The sequence below is a fragment of the Bombina bombina genome, chromosome 3, assembly GCF_027579735.1.
Source record: "Bombina bombina isolate aBomBom1 chromosome 3, aBomBom1.pri, whole genome shotgun sequence".
Taxonomy (NCBI): domain Eukaryota; kingdom Metazoa; phylum Chordata; class Amphibia; order Anura; family Bombinatoridae; genus Bombina; species Bombina bombina.
Genome location: NC_069501.1, coordinates 24,802,732 through 24,816,499, shown reverse-complemented (window position 1 = coordinate 24,816,499; position 13,768 = coordinate 24,802,732). Strand labels below are relative to the sequence as shown.

Below are 13,768 nucleotides of genomic sequence, written 5' to 3'. Positions count from 1 at the left end.
AGAGATAGACCTGATGGCGTCCCGTCTCAACACCAAGCTACCCAGATATGGGTCGAGGTCCAGGGATCCTCAGGCAGAGCTAATAGATGCATTAACGTTGCCATGGAGTTTCAGCCTGATTTATCTGTTTCTGCCAATTCCACTCCTCTCTCGGGTGGTGGCTCGATTCAGACAGGAGCGGGCATCAGTGATACTGATTGCTCTGTTGTGGCCACAAAGGATATGGTTCGCGGATCTAGTGGGGATGTCATCATCTCCTCCTTGGAGGTTACCTTGTCGCAGGGATCTGCTGGTACAAGGCCCCTTCCTCTATCAAAATCTAGTTTCTCGGAGGCTGACTGTGTGGAGATTGAACGCCTAGTCTTAGCCAAGAGAGGATTTTCAGAGTGTGTTATTATTACTCTCATTCAAGCTCGTAAACCAGTTGTCGCATCTATCATAAGGTGTGGAGGACCTACTTTTTCTGGTGTGAAGAGCGTGGGTTTTCCTGGCACAAGGTAAAAGTTGCCAGGATTCTTTCTTTTCTCCAGGATGGACTGGAGAAGGGCCTATTGGCTAGTTCCTTGAAGGAACAAATTTCGGCCCTGTCTGTGCTACTACACAAGAGGCTTGCTGAGCTTTCTGAAGTACAGTCTTTTGTTAAGGCTCTGACCAGGATCAGGCCTGTTTATAGATCTTCTGCTCCTCCTTGGAGTTTGAATCGTGTTCTTAAAGTTTTGCAAAGAGGCTCTGTTTGAGCCTATGCATGAAGTTGACATTAAGTTATTGTCTTGGAAAGTTCTCTTTCTTTTTGCCATCGCTTCTGCACTCAGAGTCTCTGAGATTGCGGGGTTGCAATGTGATCCTTCTTATCTGGTACTTCATTCTGATAAGGCTGTTCTAGGAACTAAGGTTGGTTTTCTGCCTAAGGTTGTGTCAAATCGCAACATCAATCAGGAAATCGTGGTGCCTTCCTTATGGCCTAACCCTTCATCGAAGGAGCGGTTACTTAATGATCTGGACGTGGTTCGTGCCTTGAAGTTCTATCTTCAGGCTACGAAGGATTTTAGACAAACTTCTTCTCTGTTTGTTATCTATTCTGGGAAGCGTAGGGGTCAGAGGGCCTCCTCGACTTTTTTATCCTTTTGGTTGAGTACATGACAGCGGGTTATAAGTCTTCTCAGAGGATTACGGCTCACTCTACGAGAGCAGTAGCCTCCTCTTGGGCCTTTAAGAATGAGGCCTCTATGGATCAGATTTGTAAGGCGGCTACCTGGTCCTCCTTACATACTTTTTCCAAATTCTACAAGTTTGATGTTTTTGCTTTTGTGGAAGCAGCCTTCGGGAGAAAGGTTTTGCATGCTGTGGTGCCCTCAGATTAGGGTCCACCTCTCTTTTTTACCCTCCCTTTAGCATTCAGTGTCCTCTAGAGCTTGGGTATAATTTTCCCACAAGTAAGGAATGCAGCTGTGGACTCTCCCCATATTAAGAAGGAAAACATAAATTATGCCTACCAGATAATTTCCTTTCCTTCTGTACAGAGAGAGTCCACAGCTCCCGCCTGTATTCTCCAATGAGCGGTCCTAAATTTTAATTTATTCTTCTGGCACCTTTTGACCCTGATATTTCTTCTACTGTTCCTTGTTCAATCGGCAGAATGACTGGGGGATGAGGGAAGTGGGGGAGGTATTTAAACCTTTGACTGGGGTGTCTATACCTCCTCCTGGTGGCCAGGTTCAGTATTTCCCACATGTAAGGAATGCAGCTGTGGACTATCCCCGTACAGAAGGAAAGGAAATTATCTGGTAAGCATAATTTGTTTTTCTTCAATAGCAAAACACCACCCACCATTTGCCTTATTTGGAGAAGCCAATCTGGGCTTTAGTTAGCCGACAACAAAGCTAGTCACGGTCATAAAGCGAGTATAAAATGCTTTTTTCCTTCCTAAGATAGGGAGAGTCTACGGCTTCATTCCTTATTGTTGGGAAATTCAACACCTGGCCACCAGGAGGAGCCAAAGACACTGCAGCCAAAGGCTTATATACCCCTTCCACTTCCTCATAACCCCAGTCATTCTTTGCCTTTCGTCACGTAAGGAGGTGGCAGAGAAGTGTTAGAAGATTTGAAGAAGTCCTTAATAAAGGGTTATCTGCCCTTTGAGATAGGACCAGAGTTTTTAAGTAATCATGTCAACCTCTCAGTGAGAGTATTGATGAAAGTTAGAGTCTGGAGATGCAGGGAGAGTCTTTCTACAAATCCATCCAGACTACAGTTAACAGTTCCTAAGCAATCGGTGTTGACGAGTTTCACTGCCTGCTTTTTCTACACTCAAGTCCATGTCAGAAGCGCTGCTATAGATCTGTCACACTTGAAAGGTTGTGTCCTGTTCCACAGCAGGGATCCTTGAGGTAAGATCGTTTGTTTTTGTTATAATCTATGTGAAAAGTTGCTAGTAGTCAGGGTTACAGTGTGGCTCCTTTATGCCTCGATAGGATCAAGGGTTAAATATCCTTCTGCAGGGGGGATTATTGAACAGTTGGGGTTCATCTTTTGATATACTGCTTATGTGGGTGAGTTTATTTTATGTGGGCTCAGAGACTGTGTGTTACAGGTGGAACAAACAGGTTTCACTCTCGTTTTGAAGGTGTTGCGCAGCTTCTATTAGCTTTAGCGCCTTTTCTAATAGCGTGGGAGGTCCTGCATTCCGCACCATGTGACCGGGTTGGTCTATGTTCCTTTCCTCCGTTAAGGCTGTAGTCTACATCTGGGGAAATCGTTTCCTATATTGCTGTCTGCGTCTTGGAGGTGAGTGCCCCAGCTATTAGGGGTATAAAGGTGCTGTTTTATTTTTATCATATTTAAAAAGCGTTTCTTCTTGTGTTCCTCTGGGATATATCTAAGCTATGGAGGACTCTAATACGCTAGAAGGTACTCCTTCTATCCTAAATAATAATGCCTGTTTATATTGTGAGGAGGCCGTGGTTTGCCCGCCTGCTCAATTTTGTTTAATATGCCTTAACACTGTCTCAAAGTCTAATAAGGGGGACAAGTCTGATAAGCAAGCTTCTGCTATTAGTCCCTCTGAACCGTCAACATCTCAGGACTCTACGTCCCGTGAGATTACTACCCTTACTACATTGTCCACTCCACACGCAGTCCCAGGTGGCACGCGTAATCCTCCATCTGGAGGGGGCCTTCTCCCTGCGGACTTTGCCCCACAGTTACAAACGGCGGTGTCTGCGGCCCTAAGTGCCTTACCTTGCTCTAACTTATGCAAGAGAGAGGTTAAAAATAGTTCTCCTGACCCAGAGTCATCTAAATATTATTCGGATGTAGCCATGATGTCTCAGCTATCTGAAGATGAGTTAACCTCTGTGGGCAAGATTCAAAAAGATTTCCAGCCTCCAAATGGTTAATAAAAAACCTTTATTCACTTATACAGGGTCCATAGTACAGCAACAATGTTTCAAACCAGCAATAGGATGGGATAGAATTGGTTCTTCCTTTTCCCCCTCGTCTACTTTTAAGAAGTTGTTTGCGGTACCGGATTCACTGAAAGTGGATGGCGCTATCTCCAAGCTTGCTAAACGTACTACTATCCCGTTAGAGAATAGTTCTTCGTTCAGAGAGCCGATGGATAAGAAAATGGAAACTTTCCTTAGAAAAATGTTTCAGCATACGGGCTTTCTCTTCCAACCGGCGGCGGCAGTTTCCGCGGTTACTGGAGCATCTACCTAATGGTGTGATTCTCTGTCGGAACTTATCGGGGTGGAGTTTCCACTTGAGGATATTCAGGACAGAATTAAGGCTCTGAGAATTGCTAATTCTTTTATCTGTGATGCGATCATGCAGATCATTCGCTTAAATGCGAAGGCATCTGGCTTTGCTGTCCTAGCCCGACGGGCACTCTGGTTAAAGACTTGGTCTGTTGATATGACTTTTAAGTCCAGACTCCTTTCGCTCCCCTTCAAGGGGAAGATTTTCTTTGGTCCAGGGCTGGACTATTATTTCTACGGTTACCGGAGGCAAAGGAGCCTTCCTACCGCAGGATAAGAAGAACAAGTCTAAGGGACGAAAATCCTCTAATTTTCATTCCTTTGGTTCTGACAAGTCTCAACCACAGAAATCCTCTCCTAAGCCAGAACAGTCCAAGAGCATTTGGAAGCTCAGTCCTGGAATAAATCTAAACAGAGTAAGAAGCCCGCCGATAACAAGTTGGCATGAAGGGGCAGCCCCCGAGGGATCAGATCATATAGGGGGCAGACTGTCTCTGTTTTCAGACGTTTGGTTCCGGGAAATTCAGGATCCTTGGGTCCTGGAGGTCATATCTCAGGGATACAAGATAGGCTTCAAATCTCACCCGCCAAGGGGCAGATTCCTACTCTCGAACCTGTCTGCAAGAATAGAAAAGAGGGAAGCCTTTCTAGGGTGTGTTCGGGACCTGTTCTCTCTAGGAGATTTAAGAAAGAGGTTTGGGGTTCTATTCAAACCTTTTTGTGGTCCCAAAGAAGGAGGGAACTTTCCGCCCGATTCTGGACCTCAAGTGCTTGAATAAGTTTCTCAGCATCCCTTCTTTCAAGATGATGACGGTACGGTCCATTCTTCCTCTAGTGCAGGAAGGACAGTTTATGACCACTATAGACCTGAAGGGTGCATACCTTCATGTATTGGAACATGAAGGTATGCATCCTTCAGGTCTATAGTGGTCATAAACTGTCCTTCCTGCACTAGAGGAAGAATGGACTGTACCGTTTCCATCTTGAAAGAAGGGACGCTGAGAACCTCAGGAACTGAAAGTGTTCCCTGTGTATTGGAACACAGGGAACACTTTCAGTTCCTGAGGTTTGCATTTCTGGATCACTTCTGTTTGGCCTAGCTACTGCTCCAAGAATCTTTACAAAGGTCCTGGGGGCTCTTCTAGCTGTTGCCAGAACCCAGGGTATTGCAGTAGCCCCATACTTAGACGATATTCTGGTGCAGGCGCCATCCTTTCGTCTTGCGGAGGTACACTCAGAGTCTCTTCTCAGTCTTCTTGAATCACATGGTTGGAAGATAAACTTAAAAAAGAGTTCTCTCATCCCAATACCAGAGTGGAATTTCTGGGCTCAGTGTATGGAGATGATTGGTCTCATGGTGTCCTGCATGGGCATCATTCCCAGATTCCGGCTCAGGCCTCTACAACTATGTATGCTGAGGCAGTGGAACGGCGATGATTCAGATGTGTCCCAACAGATCATATTAGACAGCCAGTCGAGAGAATCGCTCTCTTGGTGGCTCTGTCCAGATAATTTGTCCCAAGGGACGTGCTTCTTAAGACCTTCCTGGGAGATTGTGACTACAGACTCAAACCTATCCGGATGGGGAGCTGTTTGGGGTGCCAAGAAGGCAGAGGGACTGTGGACTCAGGAATAGTCCTCCCTTCCTTTCAATATATTGGAACTACGGGCAATCTTCAACGCCTTGAAGGCTTGGCCCCTTCTGGGTTCGTCCCAGTTTATCAGATTCCAATCGGACAACATAACCTTGGTTCCCTACATCAACCATCAGGGGGGAACGAGAAGCTCCTTAGCGATGAAGGAAGTATCTTGGATCCTGGAATGGGCAGAGGCCCACAGCTGCTCGCTGTCAGCGATCCACATTCCGGGTGTGGACAACTGGGAAGCGGATTTTCTAAGCAGGCAATCCTTTCACCCAGGGGAATGGTCTCTCCATCCCAAGGTGTTTGCAGAAATATGCAACAGATGGGGGACGCTGGAGATGGATCTCATGGCGTCTCGTCTCAATACCAAGTTACCCAGGTACAGGTCGAGGTCGTGGAGGTTACCTTGTCGCAGGGATCTGCTGTCACAAGGTTTTTTTTTTTTTCATCAAAATCTAGATTCTCTGAGGCTGACTGCGTAGAGATTGAACACTTAGTCTTAGCCAAGATAGGTTTTTCTGAGAGTGTTATTGATACTCTTATTCAAGCTCGTAAACCAGTTAAGCAGCGTATCTTCCATAAAGTGTGGAGGACTTACTTGTACTGGTGTGAAGAGCGTGGGTTTTCCTGGCACAAGGTTAAGGTTGCCAGGATATTATCTTTTTTCGAGGACGGACTGGAGAAGGGTCTGTCGGCTAGTTCCCTGAGGGGACAGATTTCGGCCCTTTCAGTTCTATTGCACAAGAGACTGGCTGAGCTTCTAGATGTGCAGTCCTTTGTTAAGGCTCTGATTAGGATCAGACCTGTGTTTAGATCTGGGGCTCCTCCTTGGAGCTTAAATCTAGTTCTTCGTGTTTTGCAACAGTCTCCCTTTGAGCATCTGCATTCTGTTGACATTAAATTGTTATCTTGGAAGGTTCTCTTTTTGCTGGCTATCGACTCTCTGAAATCTCTCCTTTGCAATGCAAGTCCCCTTATCTTGTTTTTCACGCAGATAAGGCAGTTTTGCGTACTAAATTAGGTTTTCTTCCTAAGGTAGTATCAGATCGCAACATCGATCAATAAATTGTTGTTCCTTCCTTGTGTCCTAATCCTTCTTCATCGAAAAACGGTTGCTTCATAATTTGGGTGTGGTTCGGGCCTTGAAGTTTTATCTTCAGGCTACCAAGGAGTTTAGACAATCTTCCTCTTTATTTATTGTCTATTCAGGGAAGCGTAAAGGGCATAAGGCCACTACGACTCCTCTATCTTTATGGTTGAGGAGTGTCATCCGCCTAGCTTATGAGACAGCAGGACATCAGCCTCCTGAGAGGATAACAGCTCATTCCACTAGAGCAGTGGCTTCCTCCTAGGCCTTTAAGAACGAGGCCTCTATGGATCAGATTTGTAAGGCAGCGACCTGGTCCTCCTTACATACTTTTCTAAATTTTACAAGTTGGATGTGTTTGCTTCGGCTAAAGCAGTTTTCGGGATAACAGTTTTGCAGGCTGTGGTGCCCTGAGAATAGGGTTTGCCTCCTATTTTTGTTCCCTCTGGAGCTTGGGTATAGTTTTCCCAACAGTAAGGAATGAAGCCGTGGACTCTCCCTATCTTAGGAAGGAAAACACAATTTATGCTTACCAGATAAATTCCTTTCCTTCCGGATAGGGAGAGTCCACGGCCCCCGCCGGTGTGTCTCTTTTTTGGGGTTGCTCACTATTATTATTATTTATTTTTCTTCTGGCACCATTTAAACCCTGATATTTCTTCTACTTTCCTTGTTCCCTTGGCAGAAGGACTGGGGTTATGAGGAAGTGGGAGGGGTATTTAAGCCTTTGGCTGAGGTGTCTTTGCCTCCTCCTGGTGGTCAGGTGTTGAATTTCCCAACAGTAAGGAATGAAGCTGTGGACTTTCCCTATCCGGAAGGAAAGGAATTTATCTGGTAAGCATAAATTATGTTATTTGCAGTCATTATCAGTTAAAACCAATTAGGTACAGATATGTAGCAGGTTAGCCTTGAATAGTTATCGGGTGCATTTCAAGTTATGAGTATTAGAAATTGCTACATTTTCACAGCTAAATTACATTTAAAGGGACAAAAATAAATAATGAAAAGATATTGCAAAGTAGTTTCATTACACATAAACATTTTATATAAAAATCTCAAGGTGTTAACTGTCCCTTTAAACATAAAGGGGTTTTCTTGGATCACTCTAGTGGCAGATACAAAGTAAAACTCAAATCCTAAAACATGACTTAAGCTGTGTGGCTTCTCCCCTTCCTGCCTATTCTGTTCCATTCCCTTTAATAACGCTGCAACTACAGGAAAAGCAGGCAAGGTAGAGTCCATTACAAAGCTGTTAATGTATAATTAAACAGCACATAGTGAGTTACATTTTTATTTAATGCCCCTTTAAGTTAGATGTCTTATTCTTGGAGTTTTTCAAGGAAGTTTCATGAAAGGTGTTTGCTCCAATGCCCTCTTTGTCTGCTTTTAGTAACCCTTGTTCCAGAAGCACAGAAAATACAGAATATAAAACTTATTTACTGCTACCTAAATAATAAGAAAAGATCAGAATGTTTTGCTACTTTGCAGATTATGAGACTCACTAGTCTATTTGTGCACATGCTAATCCGTTTGTGCACATGCTAATCCGTTTGCGCACATGCTAATCCGTTGGCGCGCATGCTAATCTGTTTGCGCACATGCTAATCTATTTGTGCACATGCTAATCTGTTTGCGCACATGCTAATCTATTTGCGCACATGCTAATCTATTTGCGCACATGCTAATCTATTTGCGCACATGCTAATCTATTTGCGCACATGCTAATCTGTTTGCGCACATGCTAATCTGTTTGCGCACATGCTAATCTATTTGCGCACATGCTAATCTATTTGCGCGCATGCTAATCTGTTTGCGCACATGCTAATCTGTTTGCGCACATGCTAATCTACTTGTCCACATGCTAATCTACTTGTCCACATGCTAATCTGTTTGCGCACATGCTAATCTGTTTGCGCACATGCTAATCTGTTTGCGCACATGCTAATCTGTTTGCGCACATGCTAATCTGTTTGCGCACATGCTAATCTGTTTGCGCACATGCTAATCTGTTTGCGCACATGCTAATCTGTTTGCGCACATGCTAATCTACTTGTCCACATGCTAATCTGTTTGCGCACATGCTAATCTGTTTGCGCACATGCTAATCTACTTGTGCACATGCTAATCTGTTTGCGCACATGCTAATCTACTTGTCCACATGCTAATCTGTTTGCGCACATGCTAATCTGTTTGCGCACATGCTAATCTGTTTGCGCACATGCTAATCTACTTGTGCACATGCTAATCTGTTATTCTGCTCACTCTAATCCTCTTTATCCTTTAGGATAAATCTGCAGCTTCCTCTCCGCTCCTGCGCTTGGCCTGGGCCCGCATTATTCTGGATGAAGCTCACAATATTAAAAATCCCAAGGTGCAGACTTCAATTGCTGTTTGCAAACTGAGAGCCGGATCCCGCTGGGCCGTGACAGGGACTCCAATCCAAAATAACCTCCTGGACATGTATTCTCTATTGCGGTAAGTGATTATCTATTAAAGGGACATGTATTCTCTATTGCAGTGATTATCTATTAAAGGGACATGTATTCTCTATTGCGGTAAGTGATTATCTATTAAAGGGAGATGTATTCTCTATTGCGGTAAGTGATTATCTATTAAAGGGACAAGTATTCTCTATTGCGGTAAGTGATTATCTATTAAAGGGAGATGTATTCTCTATTGCGGTAAGTGATTATCTATTAAAGGGAGAAGTATTCTCTATTGCGGTAAGTGAATATCTATTAAAGGGACATGTATTCTCTATTGCGGTAAGTGATTATCTATTAAAGGGACATGTATTCTCTGTTGCAGTAAGTGATTATCTATTAAAGGGGCATGAAACCCAAACATTTTCTTTCATGATTCAGATAGAGCATACAATGCAAGAGCACTCTTTCCTGTCATATAGTGCACCAGGCCATGTGCACGCTACCTATCTAGATTTCTCTTCATCAAAGAATAACATGAGCACAAAGCACATTTGGTAATAGAAGTAAATTGGACATTTTTAAAATTGGCTCTTCTGTCTGAATCATGGAAGAAAAACTTTGTGTTTCTTGTGCCATTTAAAAATGCAGTAAGAATGGGTCACACCATGGAGGCTGTAGGGGACAAGGGAGAAAGGATCATGGATCTGGGTAGAACAAAACGAGGGCAGTGAGTATAATCCTGTGAGAACAAGACGAGGGCAGTGAGTATTATCCGGTGAGAACAAGACAAGGGCAGTGAGTATTATCCAGTGAGAGCAAGACAAGGGCAGTGAGTATTATCCGGTGAGAACAAGACAAGGGCAGTGAGTATTATCCGGTGAGAGCAAGACAAGGGCAGTGAGTATGATCCGGTGAGAACAAGACAAGGGCACTGAGTATTATCCGGTGAGAACAAGACGAGGGCAGTGAGTATAATCCGGTGAGAACAAGACTAGGGCAGTGAGTATAATCCGGTGAGAACAAGACAAGGGCACTGAGTATTATCCGGTGAGAACAAGACAAGGGCAGTGAGTATGATCCGGTGAGAACAAGACAAGGGCACTGAGTATTATCCGGTGAGAACAAGACGAGGGCAGTGAGTATAATCCGGTGAGAACAAGACTAGGGCAGTGAGTATAATCCGGTGAGAACAAGACAGGGGCAGTGAGTATTATCCGGTGAGAGCAAGACAAGGGCAGTGAGTATAATCCGGTGAGAACAAGACAAGGGCAGTGAGTATTATCCGGTGAGAACAAGACGAGGGCAGTGAGTATGATCCAGTGAGAACAAGACTAGGGCAGTGAGTATAATCCGGTGAGAACAAGACAAGGGCAGTGAGTATTATCCGGTGAGAGCAAGACAAGGGCAGTGAGTATAATCCGGTGAGAACAAGACAAGGGCAGTGAGTATTATCCAGTGAGAGCAAGACAAGGGCAGTGAGTATTATCCAGTGAGAGCAAGACAAGGGCAGTGAGTATTATCCGGTGAGAACAAGACAAGGGCAGTGAGTATTATCCGGTGAGAGCAAGACAAGGGCAGTGAGTATTATCCGGTGAGAACAAGACGAGGGCAGTGAGTATGATCCGGTGAGAACAAGACTAGGGCAGTGAGTATAATCCGGTGAGAACAAGACAAGGGCAGTGAGTATTATCCAGTGAGAGCAAGACGAGGGCAGTGAGTATAATCCGGTGAGAACAAGACAAAGGCAGTGAGTATTATCCAGTGAGAGCAAGACGAGGGCAGTGAGTATGATCCGGTGAGAACAAGACAAGGGCAGTGAGTATTATCCGGTGAGAACATGACAAGCGCAGTGAGTATTATCCGGTGAGAGCAAGACAAGGGCAGGGAGTATAATCCGATGGGAGCAAGACAAGGGCAGCGAGTATGATCTGTGAGAGCAAGACAAGGGCAGTGAGTATTATCCGGTGAGAGCAAGACAACGGCAGTGAGTATGATCCGGTGAGAACAAGACAAGGGCAACGAGTGTGATCCGGTGAGAGCAAGACAAGTGCATGAGTGTGATCCGGTGAGAGCAAGACAAGTGCATGAGTGTGATCCGGTGGAGAGCAAGACAAGGGCAGTGAGTATGATCCGGTGAGAGCAAGACGAGGGCAGTGAGTATGATCCCGGGAGAGCAAACCTAGGGCAGCGAGTATGATCCGGGGTGAGCAAGACAAGGGCAGCGAGTATGATCCGGGGCGAGCAAGACAAGGGCAGCGAGTATGATCCGGGGCGAGCAAGACAAGGGCAGCTAGTATGATCCGGGGCGAGCAAGACGAAGGCAGTGAGTATGATCCGGGGAGAGCAAAACTAGGGCAGTGAGTATGATCCGGGGAGAGCAAAACTAGGGCAGTGAGTATGATCCGGGGAGAGCAAAACTAGGCCAGTGAGTATGATCCGGGGAGAGCAAAACAAGGGCAGTGAGTATGATCCGGGGAGAGCAAAACAAGGGCAGTGAGTATGATCCGGGGAGAGCAAAACAAAGGCAGTGAGTATGATCTGGGGAGAGCAAGATGAGGGCAGTAAGTATGATCCGGGGAGAGCAAGATGAGGGCAGTAAGTATGATCCGGGGAGAGCAAGATGAGGGCAGTGAGTATGATCCAGTGAGAGCAAGACAAGGGCCTTGAGTATGATCACGTGAGAGCAAAACGAGGGCCGTGAGTATTATCCGATGAGAGCAAAACGAGGGCCGTGAGTGTGTTCCGGTGAGAGCAACACAAGGGCCGTGAGTGTGATCCGGTGAGAGCAAGACGAGGGCAGTGAGCATTATCCAGGGAGAACAAGACAAGGTCGGCGAGCATGATCAGTTGGGGGTGGGTAAGAAAGACGAGGGCAGTAAGCATGATCCAGGGGGGGAGTAGCAAGATTAAGGCAGTGAGCATGATCCTGCACTAAATACTTTATTCTTTTTAAGAGCAAGGCTCTCAGTGGGGTACAGGGAGACATGTACGTACGTGTGCTCTATGAAGGTGTAACTTTGGTCTTTCTAATCTTACAGTTTTCTACGCTGCTCCCCATTTGATGAATATAAATTATGGAAGAATCAGGTTGATAATGGCAGTAAGAAAGGAGGAGAGCGTCTGAACATCCTGACCAAGAGTCTTTTATTGCGTAGAACCAAGGACCAGATGGACCATTTAGGGAGACCTCTGGTACTGAGAAAAGTGGGGAGACATCTGGTATAGAGATAACTGACTGATACACATGGTTAGACTTCTGGTATAGAGAGAACTGACTGATACACATAGGGAAACCTCTTGTATAGACACAACTGACTGATACACACGGGGAGACCTCTGGTATAGAGATAACTGACTGATGCACATGGGGAGACCTCTGGTTTAGAGACAACTGACTGATACACATGGGGAGACCTCTGGTATAGAGATAACTGACTGATACTCATGGGGAGACCACTGGTATAGAGATAACTGACTGATACACATGGGGAGACCTCTGGTATAGAGATAACTGACTGATACACATGGGGAGACCTCTGGTATAGAGATAACTGACTGATACACATGGGGAGACCTCTGGTATAGAGAGAACGGACTGATACACATGGGGAGACCTCTGGTATAGAGAGAACTGACTGATACACATGGGGAGACCTCTGGTATAGAGATAACTGACTGATACACATGGGGAGACCTCTGGTATAGAGAGAACGGACTGATACACATGGGGAGACCTCTGGTATAGAGAGAACTAACTGATGCACATGGGAAGACCTCTGGTATAGAGATAACTGACTGATACACATGGGGAGACCTCTGGTATAGAGAGAACGGACTGATACACATGGGGAGACCTCTGGTATAGAGAGAACTAACTGATGCACATGGGAAGACCTCTGGTATAGAGATAACTGACTGATACACATGGGGAGACCCCTGGTATAGAGATAACTGACTGATACACATGGGGAGACCTCTGGTATAGCGACAACTGACTGATACACATGGGGAGGCCTCTGGCATAGAGACAACTGACTGATACACATGGGGAGGCCTCTGGCATAGAGACAACTGACTGATACACATGGGGGCACATCTGGTATAGAGACAACTGACTGATACACATGGGGAGACCTCTGTTAAAGAGACAACTGACTGATGCACATGGGGAGACCTCTGGTATAGAGACAACTGACTGATACACATGGGGAAGCTCTGGTATAGAGACAACTGACTGGTACACATGGCAATAGCATGATTTGCTGTAGTTCTTTAACCCTGGCATGTCTATAGAGAGCCTGGTGTAAGGACGGCTGACCAATGCAAAGGTTAATCCGATGTAGCATTATCCAAAAGCGTGACTAGGGGAGACCACTAGTGAATAATGCACCTTTATTCTGTCTTTACGATTTCTCAGCTCTCCTTCCTAATCCCTGTCTGCTGTACTGGGCAGCACTCCTCCTCCTTCCTCTCTCACCCTCCCCTCTCTGATTGTGACATGTGATCTTTCTTACACACAGGTTGTGCTTCCCCAGAGGCGCAGTGAGCTGCATCGCCTGACTCTCTCCAAGCAGGAGCAGTCCGTGTATGATGTCATCTTTGCCAGGTCCAGGTGAGGGATAAAGAATGCACAACCATGCAGGTTTCTTTTTTATGACACAATGAGTCCACGGATCATCTTATTTACTAATGGGATATTCACCTCCTGGTCAACAGGAGGAGGCAAAGAGCACCACAGCTGAGCTGTTAAATAGCTCCTCCCTTCCCTCCAACTCCAGTCATTCTCTTTGCCTACGTTAGTGATAGGAAGAGGTAAAGTGAGGTGTTAGATTAAATTCTTCAATCAAGAGTTTATTA

The 13,768-nt window shown here is 45.4% G+C and overlaps 1 protein-coding gene across 4 annotated transcripts in view; it reads left to right on the top strand.

The window, feature by feature from the left end:
- Nucleotides 1-13,768, top strand: part of TTF2 (transcription termination factor 2) — a 534,153-nt gene that overhangs the window by 290,631 nt on the left and 229,754 nt on the right. For all 4 annotated transcript variants that reach the window (XM_053705754.1, XM_053705753.1, XM_053705751.1 and 1 more), the window contains 3 exons: nt 8,770-8,960; nt 11,950-12,103; nt 13,432-13,523. In XM_053705754.1, coding sequence (XP_053561729.1) covers nt 8,770-8,960; nt 11,950-12,103; nt 13,432-13,523 — 437 coding nt within the window. The remainder of the gene's footprint in view (nt 1-8,769; nt 8,961-11,949; nt 12,104-13,431; nt 13,524-13,768) is intronic.